This window comes from Calidris pugnax, unplaced genomic scaffold (genome assembly GCF_001431845.1).
Source record: "Calidris pugnax isolate Ruff unplaced genomic scaffold, ASM143184v1 scaffold211, whole genome shotgun sequence".
In the NCBI taxonomy this organism is placed as follows: Eukaryota; Metazoa; Chordata; class Aves; order Charadriiformes; family Scolopacidae; genus Calidris; species Calidris pugnax.
In genome coordinates this window covers 856,886-873,390 of record NW_015091083.1, presented here as the reverse complement: position 1 = coordinate 873,390, position 16,505 = coordinate 856,886, and the positions used below count along the sequence as shown (strand labels likewise).

The 16,505-nt window shown below is 46.5% G+C and overlaps 1 protein-coding gene across 9 annotated transcripts in view; it reads left to right on the top strand.

Annotated features, from left to right (window-relative positions):
* CRACR2B (calcium release activated channel regulator 2B) overlaps positions 1-16,505 on the top strand; it is a 49,591-nt gene that overhangs the window by 17,091 nt on the left and 15,995 nt on the right. For all 9 annotated transcript variants that reach the window (XR_001413741.1, XR_001413742.1, XM_014957631.1 and 6 more), the window contains 9 exons: positions 621-876; positions 2,336-2,447; positions 6,628-6,799; positions 8,990-9,136; positions 9,441-9,531; positions 9,662-9,754; positions 12,628-12,815; positions 13,929-14,000; positions 14,421-14,475. Coding sequence is in view for 7 of the 9 variants with exons in the window: in XM_014957631.1 (XP_014813117.1) it covers positions 621-876; positions 2,336-2,447; positions 6,628-6,799; positions 8,990-9,136; positions 9,441-9,531; positions 9,662-9,754; positions 12,628-12,815; positions 13,929-14,000; positions 14,421-14,475 (1,186 nt within the window). In the remaining 2 variants the exon portion in view is untranslated. The remainder of the gene's footprint in view (positions 1-620; positions 877-2,335; positions 2,448-6,627; positions 6,800-8,989; positions 9,137-9,440; positions 9,532-9,661; positions 9,755-12,627; positions 12,816-13,928; positions 14,001-14,420; positions 14,476-16,505) is intronic.

Genomic DNA, 16,505 nt, shown 5'->3' with positions numbered 1-16,505 from the left:
TTCTTGCAGTTGTGCTGCAGGTTTAGTGTTCAAAGGCACAGAGAAGCAACAGGAGGCGGAAGAGCACATGTTATTACCAGAGGAACCAAGACCAGAGAGAAGCATCCAGGGAGCTGTGGGAGAGCTTAGAGCTGCCCCAGCTCATGGTGTTTGAATCCCCTATCTCAGGCCTCAGGACTATCACTGTGCTCCCATGCAGGCTTACCTACATGCTTTAGTGTTCCCTTTCCATCCTCTGATCTCCCTTGAAACCTTCCCTTGGCACCTGGCTTTCACCAGCAGAGAGCTCTGACTGCCCTGTAGGTCTGAGCCAGAGGAGGAGAGATGGCAAAAAAGCATCCTTGCTCAGTGTAGGGTCTGGAGCCCATCACAGTGTGGAGGGTCACGGCTGTGGGGTAGGCTTACTTACGCCCATGTTGTGTACAGTGTGTACCTATACATGGTGTGTACCTCTCACACAAATTCTCTACATGTTGTCTGCCTTCCCCCCTCCCCTCCGTAACAGATGTGGATGCTGAATATTGTTCTTTCAAATCAAAAAGGCACATAACTTCGTGATGTGTGGAGTGGAAGTGGAGGGTTGTGTTTGACAGGGATTTCTTCTGTTTCCTGCCCCACAGTTCTTCTCTGTGCTCCTGCCCTGGGGAAAAAAACGTTGAGAAAATGGAGAACCAGAGGGGAGCACTCGTGGGACACGTCCACTGGGAAGTAGAAGAGGAAGGGGATGAGGAGGATGGGGTGGCTCCTGATGCTTCTCCTTCCAGCCAAATGAGTGAATTGGAAGATGTGCAGGTGGAGATGCTCGAGAAGGCAAGGGAGCTCTTCCAGCTGTGTGACAAGGATGAGAAGGGTTTTATCACCAAGGTGGACATGCAGGTGAGGAAAAAAATCCTTCCCCTTTCCTGGGAAAAGCTGTGATGTCATGGGTGGCAGAAGAGGGCAGAATGTGGCACGTCTTTGCTTTTGGCAAGCATGGGTGTGCATGTGGGCTCTGTCTCATTCAGGTTTCTGGTAACAAAATTCTGCCACAGCCAGCTGCTAGGAATCGAAAATCCAGAAGGGCCTTGGATCTCTAGGGAATTCCTGGGACAAGTGGGACTGCAATTCCAGATTTTTAAGGAGTGCATCAAATAAAAAAAAAATTGCAACAATTCCTACAAACATTAAGTATTCAGTGGATGGGAAATTTCAGGGGGAAACAATCTTTGTTTTAATTTAAAAAAACAAAACAACAACAATACCCCCAAACAGTCAATGATGAAAAAAATCCACCGACCTCTTAACAAAAAAAGCTGTATAACTTTTTTTTGTCTCAATCATAGCTAAAGCTTGCTCTCAAAAACTCACTTTAGGCTTGAACTTTAACTTTGCTCTAGAATAATGCATTTTGTTGCTTTCTGTTTTCTGCTTTTTTTTTTTAGAACCAGTATTTGTTAACAGAATCTCTGTAGTTTTCTGTGAGTTTTATTTTAATGATTTATCAGGAAGATTAGTCAGTATCATCTCTCCCTCCATTTATAATTAACACTTGGCAGGTCCATGCTGGTTTAATTATTGACTCACTTTGTTTTGGGTTGTGTGATGCCTAATTTTGTATAGTTACATTATAAATATTTATTAAGCTTTTATCTAAACCTCCACATTTAATGGTGAGTAATGAGGTTTTAGTCTGCACTTCCTGTTGTTTGGGAGCTTCTTTGCCCCTTCACACCACATGCTCTACACATGTATCATGAAGAGGAATCTCTGCTCTTTGGCTTGTGCCATGGGAATAGTGATGCTGTCCCAACAGGCAGAAGGTGACAGAAGGAAGATAACTCCCTGTTACGGACTGAATATTTTGTCTGTGAGCTGAAATATTTTCTGCAAGTGCTGGGAATTGAATCCAGACACCCACAAGTCTGTCCTCCCTTCCTGGCCAAAGAGATGGAGGTGGTACCTGATGAGTCCATAGAGATCTCTCTTGGGAGCAGCAGTGGTCACAGGAAGCTGGCACTGCCCCGGGGGGGGGCAGCCACCTTTGGGCAGGGGTGGAGGGAGACAGGCAGTGAAGTAGAGGTAATGGTTCTGAAGTGGGAGAGGAAGAGGGTTGAGCTCCCTCTCTGCAGTCCTGGTTGAATCATCCAGTAGTGGAAAGCACTGCCGTATCGGTGGGTCCAAACAGGCAGTTGTGTCATCACTCAGCTGTGCTGGCAGACTGTCGCATCCCAGCCAGCGTGCAGTGCTGAAAGGGCACATTGCTGTGGGCCAGAGCTGAGGGCAAGCAGGGACAGGAGCTAGTCACAGAGGAGACTTGAGTCATGTCTAAATTTTATTTATTCTTTTGTCTCTGCAGCGGCTCCAGAGTGAGCTCCCCCTGACCCTGGAACAGCTGGAGACTGTTTTTGACAGCCTGGAACAGAACAATAATGGATATCTTACGCCTGTGGAGTTCAGCATGGGACTAGGTAAGGACTGCACAGAGGCAGAGGAAGGAAAACGCCCACCTGTGATCATAGAATCATTTAGATTGGAAAAGACCCTTGGGATCATCAAGTTCAAACATCAACCCTACTCTACAAAGTTCTCCCCTACACCATATCCCCCAACACCACATCTAAATGACTCTTAAACACGTCCAGGGATGGTGACTGAACCACCTCCCTGGGCAGCCTATGCCGGTGTCTGACCACTCTTTCTGTGAAAAATTCTTTCCTAATGTTCAGTCTAAACCTACCCTGTTGGAACTTGAAGCCATTCCCACTCGTTCTGTCACTAATTACCTGCGAGAAGAGACCAGCACCAACCTCTCTACAGTGTCCTTTCAAGTAGTTGTAGAGAGTGATGAGGTCTCCCCTCAGACTCCTCTTCCTCAAACTAAACAGTCCCAGCTCCTTCAACTGCTCCTCGTAAGATTGATGCTCCAGGCCCTTCATCAGCTTCATTGCCCTCCTCTGCACTCGCTCCAGCACCTTGATATCTCTCTTGTATTGAGGTGCCCAGGACTGGACACAATACTCGAGGTGTGGCCTCACCAGTGCTGAGTACAGGGGGACAATCACCTCCCTACTTCTGCTGGTCACACTATTTCTAATACAAGCCAGGATGCCATTGGCTTTCTTGGCCACCTGGGCACACTGCTGGTTCATACGGCAGTGATCCAATGATACGATATTTTATCTTGGTAAAGCACAGAAAGTGCAGTGGTTCTGCTGAAGCTGTACCAGCTGTAAGTGCAATGCCCCATGCTTGTGGGAGTAACATCGGAGAAGGTGTGTGTGCAGTACTGCTGTCCTCCTTCCTGAGCCTTTGTGTTGCTGCCTTCTACTACTGTTACCTGCCCACCTGGTAGGGACAGCTTCTGAACATCTACTGGAGTTGGTACATACTCACTGCAATGGCCAGGGACACCTCCCGCTAGACCACATTGCTCAAAGCCCCATCCAGCCTGGCCTTGAACACATCCAGGGATGGGGCCTCCACAACTTCTCTGGGCAGCCTGTTCCAGCGTCTTACCACCCTCACAGTAAAGAATTTCTTCCTAACATCTAATCTTAATGTGCCCGCTTTTAGTTTAAAACTGTTATCCCTTGTCCTGTCGCTACACTCCCCAATAAAGAGTCCCTCCCCATCTTTTCTGTAGGCCCCCTTTAAGTACTAGAAGGCTGCTATAACGTCTCCCTGGAGCCTTGTCTTGTCCAGGCTGAACAACCCCAAGTCTCTCAGCCTGTCTTCATGGTCATCTTTGTGGCTCTCCTCTGGACTTGCTTCAACATATCCATGTCCTCGAACTTGAAGCCATTCCCACTCGTTCTGTCACTAATTACCTGCGAGAAGAGACCAGCACCAACCTCTCTACAGTGTCCTTTCAAGTAGTTGTAGAGAGTGATGAGGTCTCCCCTCAGACTCCTCTTCCTCAAACTAAACAGTCCCAGCTCCTTCAACTGCTCCTCGTAAGATTGATGCTCCAGGCCCTTCATCAGCTTCATTGCCCTCCTCTGCACTCGCTCCAGCACCTTGATATCTCTCTTGTATTGAGGTGCCCAGGACTGGACACAATACTCGAGGTGTGGCCTCACCAGTGCTGAGTACAGGGGGACAATCACCTCCCTACTTCTGCTGGTCACACTATTTCTAATACAAGCCAGGATGCCATTGGCTTTCTTGGCCACCTGGGCACACTGCTGGTTCATACGGCAGTGATCCAATGATACGATATTTTATCTTGGTAAAGCACAGAAAGTGCAGTGGTTCTGCTGAAGCTGTACCAGCTGTAAGTGCAATGCCCCATGCTTGTGGGAGTAACATCGGAGAAGGTGTGTGTGCAGTACTGCTGTCCTCCTTCCTGAGCCTTTGTGTTGCTGCCTTCTACTACTGTTACCTGCCCACCTGGTAGGGACAGCTTCTGAACATCTACTGGAGTTGGTACATACTCACTGCAATGGCCAGGGACACCTCCCGCTAGACCACATTGCTCAAAGCCCCATCCAGCCTGGCCTTGAACACATCCAGGGATGGGGCCTCCACAACTTCTCTGGGCAGCCTGTTCCAGCGTCTTACCACCCTCACAGTAAAGAATTTCTTCCTAACATCTAATCTTAATGTGCCCGCTTTTAGTTTAAAACTGTTATCCCTTGTCCTGTCGCTACACTCCCCAATAAAGAGTCCCTCCCCATCTTTTCTGTAGGCCCCCTTTAAGTACTAGAAGGCTGCTATAACGTCTCCCTGGAGCCTTGTCTTGTCCAGGCTGAACAACCCCAAGTCTCTCAGCCTGTCTTCATGGTCATCTTTGTGGCTCTCCTCTGGACTTGCTTCAACATATCCATGTCCTCCTTGTGCTGAGGGCTCCAAAGCTGGATGCAGTACTCCCGATGGGGTCTCATGAGAGTGGAGAAGAGGAAGGATGCAGAGTAGAGATCAGGGTGAAAGATGAATGGGTGCCATTTGGGCACCTTAGCACAGTGCCCTCTGTGTTATGGCTTGGTGATTCCCAAATCTCATTGTTTGAGGCATTTGTACCAGCCATAGCCATAGATGGACACCATGATGGTACCTGCCTCAGTGCCATTGCTGGCATGGGTAGGCAAGATTTCTCCTTGTGTCAGCCACCAGTTGTCAGGGACCACTTTGTGTTGGCAGCCTGGCTCTGTGGCACTTGCTCCAGTCTAGGCAGAACGCTTCATTTCTGTGTTTCTTTTCTTTATGGTTGTTCTTTGTGTCTGGCTTTATTGAAAATCTTTTCAGACTTTTCCCCTAACTCAAGAGTTTGGCATGGTGTGTTGCCATCTTCCTTCTGGAATGTGCGGGGGGGAAATCAAGGGAAGCAGTTCAAGCTGCAATCAACTCTGCTTCTGGAGAGGGCTCCTTACGTGGCCTCTGAGAGGTTACGGGGTACATCTGCACAACTGACAAAAGAGCATACATTTAAAATGTTCAATTTAAAGCAATCTGAGATCCTTCTAGAATGTCAGAGCAATTTTCAGCTAATTCTCTAGCTCAATTTTCCCATCTGTAAAATAGAGATAATGAAAGATAATGACTCTTTCTTTAAAGCAGACATCCAAAGTGCCTAATCTAAATCCATCTCCTTAATGAACTGTCCGAGCCTCAGGTTTTAAGCTGAATAGGATCTGTATCTCCACACTGGAAACTTTTTTTACTGCAAGTTCTTTTACTTGCATCCCCAGAGCAGTAGAGAAGTGTCTAGGTTGTGGACATACAAAGCTAAGAAGCGGTCAAGTTAAGTGACTCTAGGTACACAAATAGTGGATATTTTTCCCCTTAAAGCAGCTTAATGTTCTCATCCATGCTCTGAACACCCTTGGCTCCTGGCCCTGTAGCTGCCTTTTGAACCAAGCAGATATGTTTTGGAAAGGATGAGTAGCTGCTAATGGAGGTCTGACCTCTGTATACAGGATGGAGGCCTGCGTTTTGGATAGGATTGCTTGATTTGTTTCTTTGAGAAGAATTTGTTCCCAGCATCAATATTTGTCACATGCCTTGCATAGCATGAAGTTCTCATGGCATTAGTCTCTTAGTGTCTCAGCATGAAACAGGATCCAGATAACTGGAAGCCATCCGTACGTGGGATGGGGTGAGGGGTTGTTCAGAAAGTAAGTTTATTATGTTCAGACACTACTCAATCTTAGCAAGAGGGGGTCCTTGTCCCGTAGCACTTGAATCAGAACAGATGTAGCACGTGAGAAGGAAAGGGTAATGATCTCCTCCTCACATTATTTAAGCTGTGGAGGCATGGTGGTATTGAAGGCACGGTGCTATTCAGTGCTGGGCTTGCAGTCCCAGAGGGAGCTTGTGGAGCTCCATGGGAATGAAGTGACCTAATGCTGCATGTTTCACATGCTGAGAATCCAAGGCCGTGGGTGGTAGGTCATCTTCACGCAGATGTGAGCAGAGCCCTCACAGCCAGGGCCAGGAGCCAGTTTCAGTCCCAGCATTGCAGACTGGATGCTGACATCACTCAGGACATCAGAACGGAAGCTCTTTACTGACCAGGGGCTGTGTTCTATACCAGCAGTGTGCAGACAGCTTCTCATGGAGCTCTGTCGGGCCGCCATTTAAATAGCAGCTTATTAAATAACATCCAATTTGACTTTCTTTGTTCTCCTTCTTCTCTTCTCCTTCCACCAGGAAAGTTATTAGGGATTGAGTTGTGTCAAGGGGCTGGGAGAATGGATCACTCCAGACACGAGGAAACCTTTGAGTCAGGCTGGTCAGATGACTTAGACCTGGCAGAGGATGATGAAGAGAAACGATTCTGTTCCATGATGGAGCAGCTCGGAGCAGCCCACATGTTTGACGAGTAAGTAGGGGAGTTGCATGGCATTACTTTTACCCTGCTTTAATCTTGTGATACCAAAAAGTCAAAGTACCAGCAAAGACCAAAGAGGTGAACTGTGTCACTTGCTCTCTGAAGCACTGCTTGGACTTTCTGTACTGCTGGTTTTGGTTTTCATTTGCTTGGTAACAAATGCAGTGAAGTCTGAGTTTTCTCATCAGTTTACAAATACTTCTAGTGCAGTGCTTTTTCGCAAAGAGTTTCCCAAACTGAAGTTCATACCTCAGCTGGAAAATGTAGCAGTTGGTGATGTGGAAGCCCATCTGCCTGCAGCCAATGAAAAGAAGCATGTGAGGGTTAGACAAGGTGAGGAGGATGAGTGTGCTGTCTGTTCCAAAACGATGGTTGACTGTTCGCATATGTTCAGGCAATCTTAGTTCTTAGAGCCTGTGTGAAAGATCTGCGCTCAAGTGGCTTTTTGGCACTGGGCTGATCTTGAAAGGCTGTGAAAGGCTAAACTGGGCAAGGGATGCTCACCCGAGCCTTGAAATTTGTATTATGCCCTTGCATATGGCCCCAGTAGAATCTGCAGTCCCCAGTGTCATCCAGCCGTTTTTTAGGGCCTTCCCAAGTGAAGCATTATGCATAGAAGATGTGCTTCTTGCTGGGGCCAGGGTGCCCAACAGCATCTGCAGCAGCCCGTTTTTTCAGGCATTGTAGCCAAACAGTGTTGCCAGTTTGCAGGGAGCAGCCCTGGTAGGGGCAGGAGATGAACAGGATTGGAGACAGAAGCTGAGAGTGAAGGAGGTTGTGTCTTTCAGAGCTGCATCTGTCATGAAACAGATATGCGGGTTTTTTTCCTCATTTGCATTGTGATGCGAAGCACCTGCATGTTTCTTTTAACGCTAAACAACTTCTGTCCTGAAAAGTTCTGGAAAGCTGTTATGCCTCAAATAATGGAATAACACTGTGAAAGGTCATATTACTGTTCTAGAAAAATAGCCTCTGGTGCTTATTGTTCTGCTTTGAGAAGCATCAGGTCTTAAAGGGGAATAATTCTATGTTTTATTTTGACCACTTACTTGCAGTTTTATGCAATGAGTTAAGTAGCTACTTCATGTCATGCCTTTGTGCCAAGCCAGCTGTTGTAAAGCAGTAATATAAACCAGAAGCTCATTGGGGTCGGAGCGAGAATCTGAACTGTCTGTCTTCACTGTTTTTGCTAGAAAGAAATGGCTTTGTTTATTAACAGGACTTAATATGTTCTGTTATCTAAAACAAGTTTTGATGAAATGCCAGTAACTTTTTCAACCTGCGACAAAAAAAAGACTCTATCATGCAATGGTGGCAGAGGGAATCAAGAGCTTTTCAGGGTTTTTTTGTTTGTTTTCTCACAAAAAAGATTAAGGGAAACAAATACATGGACAAAGAAAAATACCTATTTTGGTAATGTGTGTAGGTATAATTATTCTGTATGTTTCAAGGTAGTTCCTCCAAAGTATTTAATGCATTTATTTTTTTTTAATTAAAAATAGTAATAAAAAGCTCTTTCCCCAAAAGAAGCATGAAGGCAGGCTTATAACACTCTTTGGGAAAGAGTAAGTTTGTAAGTGCTGTGTTCAAGCTACAATGAATTAAATGCCAAAACAGTGTAATCTTTATTTCAGGTTCAGAAAAATACACCTTTGGGTTTTCAGGGCTTCTTCCTGTGACAGCTGGGCAAACTTGTTTCTTTTGTTTGTCCCTCAGTTTCCAAACCTGTAAAATAAATAAATGACAAGGACAGTAGCATGACTGGTAAAGTCCTGGTGTGAGAACAATATCTGTATGATGTATGCTAAAATTCCTGGGCTATAACAGTTTGTTACTTGACCATAGCTCACAGCGAATTTGCTGAATCTTCAAGTCTTGGTTTAGACACAAAATATATTATTGCTTAATACTTGAAAAGTAATCATTCCAGGTTTGCTTCCTAGAGTTCTCTTTTCCTCTTTCAGATGACTTCCTTTATTTTAACCTCGCAGTAGATCTTGCTCCACGTGCATGCTCTGCCATTGTCCACCTCCCCTCATCTTTGCTATGATGGTCTAATAGAGGCCATCACAGGAGAAGGGCAGTTTGACTGTCCCGAGTGCACGTTGGAGTTGAAGTAACAGTCTGTAAGATGGCACAGAAACTCATTTGCTTTTCTTCTCTCTTGTATGCTTGCTCCAGTCCACGTGAGATTCGGGAACTCTGGGCTCGGCTACGAAAGGAGCGTCCGGAGCTCTTATCCAATTTTGAAGAGTTTCTGTTGCGTGTTTCATCATACATAAGGGAGGTGAATCACGAGAAGGAGTCAATGGAACAGGCATTGAAACGGTAAGGAGAACATCGTGGCCATTTGCTGTATGAAACCAGCTGATGCTTGGATGCTGCCTCAAATGCAAGGAGAAGACTGGGTTACAGGATGCAGAGATTTTTCTTGCTGTAATAAAATTATTCTTTATCTTGATCTGATCCCCATGGGTTTGTTTTGCATCAGTGCCCAAGCAAAACATTTGGTCTGGTTAAAATCCCACTCAGTGCCACACAGCTGTTAGCAGGAATCTCTTTCCACCCTCCTCTCCTGGTTTTTTTTTTCAGTGTTCTCTTTCCTGACCTGTATTCACCTTGCCTTTTGTAGGAAGGAGACAGACCATGACCGAGAAGTCAGGTGCCTTTATGAAGAAATGGAGCAACAGATCAAAGCAGAAAGGGAGAGGCTGATCTGCCAGGTACCTCATCTCTCTTGGCTGAAGTCAAACTTTCCCTGGTCTGAAGTAGAGGTGACGGCTCATCTGGTCAAGGACCAGCTCTTATTGTGCTGGGTGTTATATGCACAGGTGTGTATCTTTACCTTTGCAGGAAGCACTGAGACATGACAGGAGTAACCTGCTCCAGAAGGAACTGCACAGCAAAGAGCAGGAGCTGGAGAAAATCCTGTACCGCCAGAAGAAGGTAATAGCACCCAAATCCTTTGTAAAGAAGCACCTCCCCTTCTATTGTCTCTCTGCGAACACCTTTTCTGGTTGAGAATCTTTTTCATCTGCTCAGGGTTGGTACTAGTTAGTCTAGTTCTCTTCTGACTCTGAAAATGTTGAAGTGGTTTTTCAAGTGATTGGTTTGTCTTCAACTGTAACATCTTCCTAAGAAGATGTGTGGACAAAACATTCATATCTGCTTTGTTTTCTCTTGGCACAATTTTCCCATTGGTTGTATGATAACTATTTGGCAAGGAAGACAGGGGAAAAATTTGGAAGTTATGAGTCTAGAGCCTTTTGTGGTGTGAAAGCAAGCTGTGTATGGACATACTAGAGCCAAATTTCTCTAGTTTGTGTTTTCTGATTGCTCCAAAATAACCCAGAGTGAACAGTTCTGTGATGCTTAGAGCTGTACGTACTGTATGTACGCATTTCAGCATCTAATGACGTACTGATTAATCGGTCACAGAAGAGATCAAAGGAGAAACTTTCCTTTAGTGTGCCAGCCCTGGCATGGACATTTGTATGGGATGGTCCATTCTGGATATTTTTTTCTTTTTGTTTGAAGAACAGGAGCATGACCCCCAGAGAAACAAGTCATGGGAGGTACCTGTAAGATGCTGGCAACTAGGGGTATGCAAGTTGGGTACCTAGCTGCTATGTGGATGAAATAGCACTTCTCTGAAATCATCAGCTCATTGGGCAACAGTTGGAAAATCCAGCAAAACTTAGGTGCCATCAGGAAGGATATTGAGAATTAGATAGATTTCATTTTCCTGCTGCCCACACTTTTGATGTGTCTTAACTGGTGTGTGCAGTTCTAGTCTCCTCTGACTCCATTGTGTCCTTCTTAAGTATGAAGGTACTGGAGCATCTGCCTCAGGACAGCCTAGACTTAATTTTTGAGAGGAGGAGACTGAGGGAGGAAGATATAAGTGAACTCTATGGACTCAGGAAGGTGGCGGATAAGGTCCGCACGGAACTGTTACTCTCTACCTCCTGCAACAGCGGAGGTGAGGGACACTCAGACCAGTATGAATTTGATTTAGAAGAACCTACCTCTTTACACAGAGATTAGTGAACTTCTGGATTTTTTTGCCACAGGAGGCAGACAATATCAGCAGTTTAAAAATGGATTGGACAAACAAACGGACAACAGGTTCGTAAATGTTTATTAAAAGGAGGAATAGTCAAGTATGTGGCCTCCAACATCCCTAGTCCAGGGACCATGGATGCTATAGGTATAGATGTGACCACACGCCAGGAGGTGTTTGAGAGGAATGGACCATAGTTAGGTGTCTAGACGTCCTCTTTCTAGGTCGCATCCCCTCTTGCTATGCGTGAAGGCAGAGTACTGGGCTCCATGGACACGTAATCTTACTCGAATGGTCATTTCTGATGCTCTTTGCTTAGGACAAACCTCAGAGTTATGTAGGTAACCAGGTCCCCCTTGTGGTGTAAGACCAGTAGTGTAATCGTGCTGTTCTGTGCTATTGCTTCCATGTACAGACAACGTAAACGAGAGATTTGTGTGAGATAGAGATTTCTTAATCTTAATGCAGGTGCTTTACTTAAAGCTTGTCCCCTGGCTTATTGAAAATCCAAAGGCTGTAGTTTCTGTTCCTTGGTCTCAACTCCACTGCTCGATGTATGTGGTCATGCTCAAATTTTTCCTGATGTCCAAAGGACTGGAAGTCTCCAGAGAGAGCTGGGTGTGACTTGTGCTTGTAGCCCCAATGGGGAGAGATGTGGAGCTTGTTTTTCAAGGAACCTATGAAAGGTCACTCCTGCTCATGACTGTTGTACATGTGTGCTGGCAGAGAGCAGGGCAGCAAGAAAAAAGCACTTTATCTTGTGCCACAGTGTGCTGTTTTTCTTTCCCTTTGAGAGGGGGAGAAGGTAGGCTGAGAGAAAAGGCAAGCTGAAGGTATAAATGTGGAGGCTGACTCTGGCACCTCCTGCACTGGTCACAACTGCTTCCTGGTGCTCCTCTCTGGTTGCAAGCATGGACTGTATAACTTTTTGGGGTAAGTTCTCAGATGGGTACCACAATTTCTGCAGAGCACCAGCTTCAGCAGAGGGCACTGGTTAGCTGGTATGGCTGGCTAGATACTGAAGTGCCAGTATGATCCTTCTTGAGATGGGCGGGTTTGACGATTGCATCTGTCTTTGCCTCTTTCCCAGGCTCTGCCAGCCACTGTGAGGAATCACATCGCTGGTGGAGTACATGACAGCAGGCTTTAAAATTCCTAAGTCAGGTTTGTTAGTCGTGCTGGGGTCTTGTGCTGCCTAGAGTACAGCTGTGCCTCAGTGGCATTTAAACAACATCTCTAGCCCGAGGCCCTGTCTCCAACAGTAGTTAAGGCCACCCAATCACTTAACTTTCCAGGTGCAGTGTGCGATACTCCTAGCACCTTGATACGTCTCCTTTCAGCTGCTGTGGGCTCAGGAAGCCCCCAAACTAGAGGATGCATTTCAACAACTGTGCCTAATAAGTCCCGACAGACGGACTCCTGCTTCTGCCCAAATTTTTCCAGTCCTCCTTTGACCCTCATTTGCACTCTGATTTCTGTAATGCCAGATAGCAGCAAACTCTGCACGCTGCCTGAAGCGCTTCCTCAGCTGTGCCTGACTAATCGTATTGCTTGCTCCCCAGTGCTGGCATGATGAGAAATAATTGCTTCCAATTCACCTTCTCTATGCCACTGGTGGTCCTGTAGACCCAAGTGGTGTTTACTTCCCTTCTGCCTCGTTGTTTACATCTGCTTTTTCAGCCTGTTTTTACGGGCATGATTGTAGCACAAAACCTTTCCTTTTTACGTTTAACCCCCTTCTCCTCTCTCATTGCAGCTGGAACATCAGCTACAGTCTCTGAACTCAGAGCAGCTGGAGACCCGTGTACAGAACGAAAGGCTACGGCACCTGAATGAAAACCTACTGGAAGAGCTGGAGAAAAGCAAATGGGAGCTGGAGGCGGTGAAGGGGCAATTACAGAAGCTCCAAAAAGAGGCTCAGGTTGAGCAAGAGCAGAAGGACAGGTGGGAATGGGCAGGGAAGGGGGTGGCAGGGCAGGGACCCAGGCAGAGAAGGAAGAGTGGGCAAATAGCTAAAGAAAAAGGATCTCTAATTAGAAGCCTTGGTCTCATCAGAGGATTGCCTGTCTCTTCTTGAGGAAAAGTAATAACATCCTAGTGGTCTTATGGACCTAAACAGGGAGCGATACTGCTAGCTTCCACCTGCCTTTAGTGGGAAATGAATATGCTCATTGACATTTGGCTAGAAAAGCACTGTAAAAAATACAGATGTTCCTCAGCCTAAAGGAGGCTTCTCCTCTGTGTATTTTCCAGTTCACCATCGCCTCTATAAAGTTGCTACAGGTCCTCTTCTATTCACTTGTGTTCCTGTTTCTGGGCTTAGGCTAATAGTTCTTAGGTAAAACATTAGGCTGTTTCAGATCCAGATGGCAGTGAGCATCCTTCCCATCTCTAGCAGCTGAGGAGACTGAAGTGTGAAAGGAGAAAATGGGATGCCTGCCCTCGCGTTGAAGGAGAGTGGGAGAGCTGGGGTACAACCCATCCATCCTAGCTCCTCTGGCAGTGCTGCTTCCTCTGAATCATAGAATTGTAGAATGGTTTGGGTTGGAAGGGACCTTAAAGACTATTGAGTTCCAACCCCCACTAGACCAGGTTGTAGGTCCATGTGTCATAAAAAGCTATTTAGCATTTATTTTTCGAATGAAAAGTACAGCAATCTTATCTGCTGTGTGGGGGCACAGTAAAAAAAACCAACACTAAATGTAAAGTTTGCTGGAGTGAAACAAGGAGAAAGTTTTAAGGCAGAACATTTCTACTATAGGACATACCAGCTTCTGGTTTTGCAGGTGTTCTACCATATGCAGTTATCGTGCAAATTTAGTTATCCATAATCAATGAGGTACCAGATTTTGTATACTATAGAACCTTAATAATGGAATAGAAGTATAGTCAGATTCCCTGACTACAGAATTCACTACTGATATAATTTTTATTGTGGGGGGGAATCCTTCTAGCACAGGGCAGGCCTTTATGTTTGAGAATACCATGAGTGTCCCTGGGAAAGGGATCTTTGTATCCCATTAACTTATTTTCCCTTTTAAAATCCCCTTCACCCAGGGATGTGTTTAGAGTCTCCAAGAACATGCAGAAAGAGAAACAAAGCCTCCTTCGGCAGCTGGAGCTCCTCAGGTAAGAACAGGGCAGGGGCTGGAAATCCTGAACTCTTGTAAGAGACTGAGGCTCTCACAGAGCACTGTGCTCACTTCCCTCACAGGATGCAGTGGGAGCATATTCAGGCAGTGTCCAGACATTGCTTGTTTTTCCAGGTCCAGAGTTGTGTGATCTGTCAAGCTCTGGCAGAACACAGGCTGTGTTATATCACCAAGTAATCCCTCCACTGAAGGAATGTAGCCTTTCCTGCTGCTAAGGGGACCATGTGGAGCCCATTATCTGAGCTGAGATACATGGAAATCCCAACTTGTCTGGCAATAAATAGCATCTTTATCTATGTCCCAAGCTCCTTTTCTGTTCTAGCTTTCAAATGTTGGTTTTTACTCTGTTTTTGATGAATACTTCCTTGTGTCTCTCCTGTGTCTTCCTTTGGAGCAGAGAGATGAACAAGAAACTTCGAGATGAGCGAGACGCTTTTGAAGCCAAGAAGCTGGTTAGTCTAAGAAAGAAAATCCTAATTCCCAACCACCCTCCTTTCACCTGCTGCTGTTGCTGTCGCCACTCGGGGGCCTGTCACTTCCACGGGGGACAATGACCTGAGCTCACAAGGCCTGGTGTGGTACCTAATACAGACTTTGCAGCCCCTCTCTGCCCATGCCAGAGAGGAGCTCTGCTGGCTGCTGTTGCCAACTGCCCAGGTTTAACCCAAGGCGCGTTAGCCTGTGACTGTCACACAGCCCCGTGCAGGGTTGCAGCGGGTGCTCCCTGCTGCACACATGAAGGGGGTGTGTTGTGACAGGCACTGGGCACATGCAAGGAGGGGAATGAAGCTGGATGCATCCCTGGTGGTGAGGAAGAAGACAGATTCCCAGATGTGCTGCCCGCTGACTAGGGGTGGAGGGGCATGGGAAGGTTTTGGAGTTTCTCTGACCCCTTGAGTTTGTAGCAGATGTTTTCAGATGTTCCTCTGGGGCAGCTCCCCATTGCTGTGAACTCTGCTGGGGTGGAGGTATGGTAGTGAGCCTTGTGTCAGAGGGCTAGGAGAAAGAAGGGGGCCTCTGACATCTGGAACAGTCCATTCCATATCTGGCCTTTCCCAGTCTCCAAGATAAGTACAATATGTGACCTATTTTTAATTCATATTATTTTTTCGTGAAAAAGTCTTTGTGTTCCCAAATGTCACTGGCAAGGCTGCTCTGTGCTCTTCTTGGACCCATCCCTGCCACCATGTGTCTTTGCCTGCTCTGCCATCGTGCCCCACCTGAAGATCTGGAAGTGCCTGCCTTGCCACGAGGACAGGCAGTGGTAGGCTGTGAGAGACATTCTGGCTGGTGTGTAAATGGAAGCACAGGGATTGTGCCCAGATAGGGGACAAGATGCCCTGCGGGGGGAGAGGCTGGAGTTTTTCTCCAAGTGGAGCAGCAGCTGCCTAAAATAACTTCAGTAACTGTTGTGGATGGAGGCGAGGTGTGTGCCTTTGTGTATGTGTTTCTGAAATCTGAAAGAAGACTTTTTCTTTTTCTGCATTTTTAAAGCTGCTAAGTATGTGTGTGTACACCAGAGCTTCCTGCTCCCTCTTGGAGAAGTAATAAACAGTCACTCTGTAGCAGAGTCCAGTGCAAGTAGGCAAAGAGAATGGTTTGTTCTCCTCTTGCCATGCGTAGTGTTTCATCAGCTTCTGGGGCAGGTGGCCCATGGAGACCACACTTCAGGTATGTACCTCTGTGTGTGCAAAGCTTGTCCACTTCTCTCCTTTTCCCCAACTAGGACCTGCTCAGGGCTGCTCTGAAACGTGATGGTTGCAGGTGAACCTAGGAAAGAGCCTAGCAGAGAGAGTTGTAGTACAGAGGAGCCGCTTTCTCCCATCTCCCTGTGCTGATAGTAAGGATGGGGAGGTAAGGTCATCTCATCTGGCAAGGCTGCGTCATGCTGGGCAGATACAGCCCGTACCAGGGTAACATTTTTTCCTTTGTCAGCCAGGACATCTTGTTGGCCACTCTCGTTTTAGTCTGCAGGAAAGCAGGCTCCAGGGGATCGCAGAGATGCTGCTGTTGTCATAGACCTGCAGAAGATCTGCTGTCCAGCCTGTCCCACTGTAAAGGGGAGAGAAAATAGCAATACTTCCCTGCAGCAGCAAAAAGGAGAGTCCGGTCTTCTGATGGGGATCCCTAGTGTGTGTGACACTCTCTCTGCCAGAAACTGTCAATGCTTTTACAGTCTAAAAAGAAACCCAAGGCTTTAATGCCCTCTGTTAGTGCTAGGAAGGGTTATGTTATTTCTGTGAAATGAAGGTGTGATGAACAGTGATTCTTTCATAGCAAAGATTTTGAAGTGGTTGGAAGGAGGAGTTGGTCTGTATGTGGCTGATAGCAACCCAGCCACTGCTCCTTTGCACTTCTCAGTGCCCAGCTTAATACCTTGCTCTTCATAAGAGTTTCTGGCCTTGTCAGGGTAGGCCTGGCCCCATGGCACTGTGGGGCACTGTTTTGCCCCAGAGGCTAGGTCACAGATAGTGATGTGTGG